We start from the raw sequence: 8,541 nt of genomic DNA, 5'->3' as shown, positions 1-8,541 counted from the left end.
GCACTAGTACTGTTGCAGAGAATTCTTACCACATAGCTCATTTTTGCTAGTTTTGAATTTAGGGCTGTGATATGAGTATTCCATTTAAGATTTTCCTGGATATAAATCCCAAGAAATTTAGTTTCATTGACAGCACTGATGTTTTGGTTATCTATACATATTACAGGTTGTGACGGATTTTTATTTTGATCAGTGTGGAAATTCATGAGTATCGTTTCTTGGGGATTAACTATTAGCCTGTTTCTGGTAAACCATTCAGATACTCCTTTTGTAATATCTTTTGCAGATGCAGTAAGATTTTCTTCATTATTCCCTTCAATCAATAGACTGGTGTCATCTGCAAACAGTACTGGTTCAGAATCCCTAACGTGTGATGGGAAATCATTAATGTAGACCAAAAAAAGAAAGGGACCTAAAATGGAGCCCTGTGGAACACCATGACTTAGTCCACATGGTTCTGAAAGATGTACCTGGAGTTCATTTCCTTCCATTTATTTAATTTCAGTTACCTGAGAGCGATATTCCAAATACGATTTAATCCACTGATTTGGCACACCTCTTACACCATACCATTCGAGCTTCCTCAGGAGTATAGAGTGATCAATCACATCAAAAGCTTTTGTTAGGTCCAAGAATAAACCTGAGATATTTCTGTGGTTGTCCACTGCATTTAAGACATGGTTTATCAGATTGAAACTCGCAGTTTCAATTGATCTCTGTGGTCTGAAGCCATGTTGACATCCAGAAATAATATTATTCTTGTCGAAGAATGAAATTAGTTTTGAAAGGAACACATTTTTAATAATTTTCGAAAACCCTGACAATAGAGACACAGGCCTATAGTTACATTGATGATCACCTTTTTTATATAGGGGTATTACTTTTGCCATTTTCAGTTGCTGAGGGAAGACACCACATGATAAGGATGAATTGCATATGTCCAATAAAGGTGAAAGTATTTGTCTTGCTGTTATTTTTATAATATAATCTGGAATATCATCAATAGCAGTTGAATACTTACTCTTCAATGAATTAATGGTATTTAGTAGCTCTGTAGGGCTTACTGGACTGGGGAACATGGATATATTATTTATTTCAATAGATGAAAATTCTTTCCATCTTGTATTAGGTGGATTTCCATATTTTTCCTTCACTAATTTCCCAGCAACAGTTGTGTAGTAAGAATTGAAACTGTTTGCAACTTCCCTAGGGCCAGTGACATTCTTGCCGTCATGTGATATCACAATATTTTTGTGAGTTGTCTTCTTCCCCGTAAGATCCTGCACAGCTTTCCACATGGACTTCGTTTTGTTGGATGACTTCATAATATATTTGTCATTTTCCTTAATTTTTGTCTCCTTTATGACGCATTTCAAAACTCGCTTGTATTTTTTGAAATAATTAATAAATTCTGGACTGCTGTGACTTTTTGACTGCAGAAAAAGTTTCCGCTTCCTTTAACATGAGACTCTGATGCCTTGTGTAATCCAGTTTTTGAATCTATCTGTGCTTTTGGAAATAACTTTCCTTTGTGGAAAAGCTATGTCAAAATTTTGCTTGAAAATGTTCAAAAAATGTTCCATCTTTTAGTTAGTATTAGAGCTATCATATACTTCTCTCCAAGATTGTTCACTGATTAGGTACTGGAAGTATTCAATATTTTCCCCACTATAAATCCTTTTATGGATAACATTTTCTATACTGGTCGAAATGTGATTCACAGGTATGGTCACAGGTGGTCACTATAGCCAGTATCAAAGTTTTCTGATGTACACTTTTCCATGTTTACACATACCTGGTCAAGGAGAGTGACACTAGTTTTAGTTACATGTGTTGGAGAGCTAACAGTAAGACAAAGATTGTAGGCTTTTATAATATTTAAAAACGTTTCCCTGTGGGGGTTATGGCTCAGAAAGTCAATGTTAAAATCACCACTTAGTACCACTGTTTTCCCAGTTGTCGTAAGTTTGCCTAAAGCAAGGTCCAATTTTTTGAAAAAAAAAACACTTGTGTTACTAACAGAAGATCTATACACACATAAAATAATAGTGTTTTCAGACATTAACTCAACAGCTGGGATTTCAAAGTCTCTTTCACAACCAAGTTTGCAAATAGATGTTATACTCTTATAATCTACATTTTCTTTTACATGTATACACGTTCCCCCATGTTTTGATTCCATTCTACAAAAGCAGTTTGCAAGGTTAAAATGTAATATTTTTAAGTACTGAAAATACTCATTTTGTAACCAATACTCACAAAAACATAAAACTGAAACATCTTTCCATTCACTATTGAGGAGTATTTTTATTTCATCAACTTTGTTTGTTAATGACTGTACATTCTGGTGTACAATCATCAGTCTATATTTGCAATTTAATTCTGCATCACGTTTTTTTGTGATACAGTCTACTTCCCTAAAAAATGTCTTTCACCCTTTTTATAAGACATCGCATCGTTCTTTATGACCAATTTGTCCAAAGTACTTTGGACTGCTTCTATATTAGGCCTATTGTGATTCCAATTTGCTAGACGACAGATTTCTTCAACCAAAAAATGTTTCCTACTGTGATTTAAATGAAGGCCATGGTTCGTGTGCATGGACCTGTCTAACATGCTTACATTGATGAAGTTCACATACGGAAACTTTTTGCATACAGTATGTATCTCTTTGTTTACCCTTTCTATTAATTTATTTACACATGACCAAGGAGGAAGGTCGTATCTATGTGGTTGATTTACAACAGCTACATTTGTGTTGCCTAATTTGGGTAGCACACTTTCAAGAACATTGATGAGTTCACTACCTTTATCTCTGGCAACATCATTCGCACCTGCACAAATTACGACACAGTCTTTTGGGTTAAGGTTTTCACACGATTTTACCACCGTTTTTGTCACTTCTGCAATGCCTGCTCCTGGTTTGACAAAGGCTTGGACACTTGCGTTAGTTTGTGTATCTGCTACCTTTTCTGCTATCTGACGTCCATGATTATCGGCAAAAATCAACACTTTTTGTTCTTTTTTACACACTTGAGGCCAGTCGACTGATTTTTTAATCACATTTCTTTGTTTAGGATGCGACATGCGTGGAAAATTTATAGTACACGGTTGTTGTTGTTTGTAATTAATATCTGGACTCATATGTTCCTGATTGACATTGTTTGTGGAATCACGTTTGTCATTATAACTATTTGATGCACTTACTTCATTATTTCCCAGTTTTGTACTGGTTTCCACAGTAGTTCTTCCTTTGATTACGTCACTCGTAGCCGAAATTTCTTCCAGGTTCAGACGATGCTCTGTTTGTTGAGTTTTACAGCCAAGATGTTGCAGCTGTTTCTCGAATAAGGCTACAGTCCTTTTCAGTTCACTGTTTTTTGCAGTTAAAATGAGACGAAAATCATCGCAATGTTTACATGTCGATGTCACTGAATTTGCATTTGCCACGGTTTTCTCACTAGATTTTGATCTTGTAATGATTTCGTTCTGTAACTTCGCAGCAGTAACATTTTCCAGGTCGAACAACGATACTTTTTTTGCACTGAATACATAAAGACTCTTTTTTTTTTACGTTTTTCGCGGAACTCGATTTTCGTGAACCTTTTTTCACCGCCATCTTGATTCAGTAATGTTCCGTGCCATTATTAGTATCGGAAAGTCTAATCAAAATAGTTCCCCTGTTAATATTTTTGATAGTAAATGTTTTCCATTCTTTATGTATTCTATGTTACATGTACACACACACACACACACACACACACACACCTACACCATCAAATAAACATCAGAGAGACAGGATTAAAATGAACACAATATTACTTTATTAAGTCATTGGCAAATACAAAAATAACAAAAATTAAAATAAAATTTATATGTTGTGCTGCTTCAAATCTTATTTTCCACGATGCTAATACAGTTCTGGAATATGATAAACTGAAAGAGAGAGAGAGAAAAAGAGATTAATTTCTGCACTGTACTATGCTATGCTATGCAAAACAGAAATTAGGACATAACAGCACATAAAAGAAGATTCCTTATGCTGAAGGAATGACTGTTGTGGAATGGCTAGGAGACAAGGTGTAGTGTAAAAGTGTTCTGTCAAATGCTAGAACTGTGTGTTCTGTCATCAGGCAATGGATAAAAAGGAAACACAGGCGTCAATAAATGGAATTAATTGAGACATCTCAGATCCTTGTCAAGACAGGCATGTATGTCTAAAAATGAAGTATTCATTACTTAAGTACATTAGTTAACAATACTACAACCTTATCTTAGTGGAAGAAATTGTTTTTCTTTATAACACACCCAATAATATCTCAACTACAGTTTTGATTCTAAGACATACATACAGTAATCCAAATGAAGGTGATAATACATGAAATGTTCATAAAATATTTATGGAACTAATAAACCTAACTGTTTCTGTGATTTTATATTTAGAGACAATTAACTGCAGGTCTTTAAGTGCAAAGACAGGATATAGAAGAGTTGCATAATATCAAATGGAATGCTGTATGTTTTTTTAACAGAGTACACACAGAGGCATAAGAGGAGGATGGTTCAGGTGTAAGGCATTGTTATAAACAAGGAAATTAAAAACAGCAGTAAAATTCTATTTTTACATTTATCCAGTTTTTATGTTCATTTTTTACGGTCACAACAGAAGTCACAGGTATATACCCTCAATATAAAGCTTTCCCAGCATTAATGATTCCATATTACAACATTTCCCACATGCTAAGTATTCGTTGACATTATCACGACGTTTAACACTGGTTTTCTTACAGATTCCTGGAGTAAAAAAAAAAAAAAAAAAATAAAAAATAAACACATGCATTGTACTCCTGCTCGAAGTCAAACTTGAAACAAAGCAGAAAATGTATACTATATGCAAAATTATTGATCATGTAATGTAGTGTTAGCATGGTAAGCAAGATTTTCATTGTCGGCATCGTGCTCCTCCCCCCCCCCCCCCCCCCCTCTTCGTGATTTCATCTCTCCTCGCCCCATCATCTTAGGCATTTTGGTTCACGGCTGCCTGTATTACAGGCTCAGTATTTCGAGGGAGGACAGTATGCTGTGTCACTGCCTTAATGATAATCACATTCTGATGATAGTGACTCTAGGAGCAACCTTTCTTCATGTGTTGTATAACAGCTTTAATTTAATTTCATTGTCATTTGTACAAATGACCACCACTTTTGAAGATGGCCATATCTATAATGCGCTTTCACAAACTGTTGTTACTCCCTGGTCAAATACGCTAATCCATATTAGGCATGCAGTTTTAGGATGGTACGACCTGATGTCAGACGTAAACATTCCTCCTCAAGATGTTCCGTAACATGACATTTTCTGCTCATTTTCTCACCCAATATTGTCCCTGAACTGAGTGACCACCTTGTTGACAAGAAGCTGTAGATTTTGTGCCTATTGTTCTATGTTTATGAACACTGCCACAATGGCTCTAAGCACTATGGAACTTAACATCTGAGGTCATCAGTCCCCGAACACTGCCAAATTAACCATTTTAACCAATATTGTGTTACAAGTTTTATTTACTGTAGTGTTATAATGATTACCAATGTTGTTTGTTGTTGTCTTCAGTCCTGAGACTGGTTTGATGCAACTCTCCACGCTACTCTATCCTGTGCAAGCTTCTTCATCTCCCAGTACTTACTGCAACCTACATCCTTCTGAATCTGCTTAGTGTATTCATCTCTTGGTCTCCCTCTACGATTTTTACCCTCCACTGCTCTCCAATACTAAATTGGTGATCCCTTGATGCCTCAGAACATGTCCTACCAACTGATACCTTCTTCTAGACAATTTGTGCCACAAACTCCTCCCCAATTCTATTCAACACCTCCTCATTAGTTATGTGATCTACCCATCTAATCTTCAGCATTCTTTTGTAGCACCACATTTCGAAAGCTTCTATTCTCTTCTTGTCCAAACTATTTATCGTCCATGTTTCACTTCCATACATAGCTACACTCCATACAAATACTTTCAGAAACGACTTCCTGACACTTAAATCTATACTCGATTTTAACAAATTTCTCTTCTTCAGAAACGCTTTCCTTGCCATTGCCAGTCTACATTTTATATCCTCCCTACTTCGACCATCATCAGTTATTTTGCTTCCCAAATAGCAAAACTCCTTTACTACTTTAAGCGTCTCATTTCCTAATTAATTCCCTCAGCATCACCCGACTTAAATCGACTACATTCCATTATCCTCATTTTGCTTTTGTTGATGTTCATCTTATATCCTCCTTTCAAGACACTGTCCATTCCGTTCAACTGTTCTTCCAAGTCCTTTGCTGTCTCTGACAGAATCAAAATGTCATCGGCGAACCTCAAAGTTTTTATTTCTTTTCCATGGACTTTAATACCCACTCCGAATTTTTCTTTTGTTTCCTTTACTGCTTGCTCAATATACAGATTGAATAACATCGGGGAGAGGCTACAACCCTGTCTCACTCCCTTCCCAACCAGTGCTTCCCTTTAATTCCCCTCGACTCTTATAACTGCCATCTGGTTTCTGTACAAATTGTAAATAGCCTTTCGCTCCCCCTGCCACCTTCAGAATTTGAAAGACAGTATTCCAGTCAACATTGTCAAAAGCTTTCTCTAAGTCTACAAATGCTAGAAATGTAGGTTTGCCTTTCCTTAATCTATTTTCTAAGATGAGTCGTATGGTCTGTATTGCCTCACGTATTCCAACATTTCTGCGGAATCCAAACTGATCTTCCCTGAGGTCGGCTTCTACCAGTTTTTCCATTCGTCTGTAAAGAATACACGTTAGTATTTTGCAGCTGTGACTTATTAAACTGATAATTCGGTAATTTTCACATCTGTCAACACCTGCTTTCTTTGTGATTGTAATTATTATATTGTTCTTGAAGTCTGAGGGTATTTCGCCTGTCTCATACATCTTGCTCACCAGATGGTAGAGTTTTGTCAGGACTGGCTCTCCCAAGGCCATCAGTAGTTCTAATGGAATGTTGTCTATTCCCTGGGCCTTGTTTGGACTCAGGTCTTTCAGTGCTCTGTCAAACTCTTCACACAGTATGGTATCTCCCATTTCATCTTCATCTACATCCTCTTCCATTTCCATAATATTGTCCTCAAGTACATCGCCCTTTTATAGACCCTCTATATACTCCTTCCGCCTTTCTGCTTTCCCTTCTTTGCTTAGAACTGGGTTTCCATCTGAGCTCTTGATATTCATACAAGTGGCTCTCTTTTCTCCAAAGGTCTCTTTAATTTTCCTGTAGGCAGTATCAGTCTTACCATGATTACCAATAAGTCTCACATTAGAACATGTATATCTTTTTAATGTTGTTTCAGAAAATATTTTTGCTTCCGTGTTTTATTTACAACATTGGATATGACAGCAATAAAGAGGGAAATTAACATGTGCATTTATGTGCATCAGTAATCACTCAGTGACTGAATTTGTGATTTATGTTTTGTATACTGCGAAGAGTCAAGCAAACCTAATTGCTGTTAGAAAGAAACAAAACAATAAATTATCTCAGATTTTTTAAATAGACAAAATTTAAATTGTTTTAATTTCATAGTTTGAACATTATAAAGAGAATGACAGTAATTTATCCGTATTTTACATTTTTCTGCATTTTACACTTTTATGGATCAGTCTTCTGAAAAGTGAAAAACTGAGGTTTACTGTATATTACAGATATTGAAGGTGTATAGAGGTTGGATTGATTGGAAAAATCAAATCTGCTTTTGCTTTACTGTCTGCTGATATTAACTTTTTTGTGCAGCATCTATAGCAACGAGGATTTCACTTGTACTAGTATACCTCCCGATACATGTACTTTTTGAGAGTAGTACTTCGACTCATATTCTTCTTGGTTCATAATTATATGACAAAAGTTCCAGTCAAGCTCCCTGCATGGCAATCATTTACTGATTTGACAAATGTGTTATTTCTAAACTTTTCAATTTAGCAATATCATTTTTCATCTGGTTGAAAAAAGTCACTTTTCTGATCACACAATCTGTGCGTGTGACCAGTTGGGAAGATTGGGGAATTACAACTATGACATTTAAAGTTATAAAACAATTACTATGTTGTTTACTGCTCACAAAGCTAAACAAAGCAGCATTGAAGCTCAGACTGTAAACAAAAACACAAGAGAGCGCAGGAATGTTTGTCAGTATAACAATTTGAATCTTAGCAGAAGGGATCTCAGATTCTACAGTAGGAGTTTCTTTAAAACTGAATGAAAAGTATGAAAACGATTGAAGTCCATGCATCATTACATTTACATTCTTTTGAGGAGAAAGAATAAGTATACAAAAAGTTACATAAATTTATAACTGACAGGAACTCCCACCACGACAGTTGGGGAGTATAATATGAAATAACCAGTCTCATTCCTACCTGAAGATTCCATTGTTTGGTAAGTAGATCTTACTAAGATAAACTACACGATTGCCTTCCGTGCATCTTTCCAGAATAAAATGGGTTTGGTTATATTTTACCAAACAATAAGGATGCTT

General features: G+C 35.8%; 1 protein-coding gene across 1 annotated transcript in view; it reads right to left on the bottom strand.

The window, feature by feature from the left end:
• Positions 1-3,801: 3,801 nt before the first annotated feature.
• LOC124616647 (trehalase-like) overlaps positions 3,802-8,541 on the bottom strand; it is a 412,719-nt gene continuing 407,979 nt past the window's right edge. The window contains exon 12 of the mRNA XM_047144975.1: positions 3,802-3,936. Coding sequence (XP_047000931.1) covers positions 3,819-3,936 — 118 coding nt within the window. The 3' untranslated portion in view covers positions 3,802-3,818. The remainder of the gene's footprint in view (positions 3,937-8,541) is intronic.

This window comes from Schistocerca americana, chromosome 5 (assembly GCF_021461395.2).
Source record: "Schistocerca americana isolate TAMUIC-IGC-003095 chromosome 5, iqSchAmer2.1, whole genome shotgun sequence".
NCBI lineage: Eukaryota > Metazoa > Arthropoda > Insecta > Orthoptera > Acrididae > Schistocerca > Schistocerca americana.
Note: the sequence above shows the minus strand (reverse complement) of the source record. Positions and strands in the feature narration are given on the sequence as shown.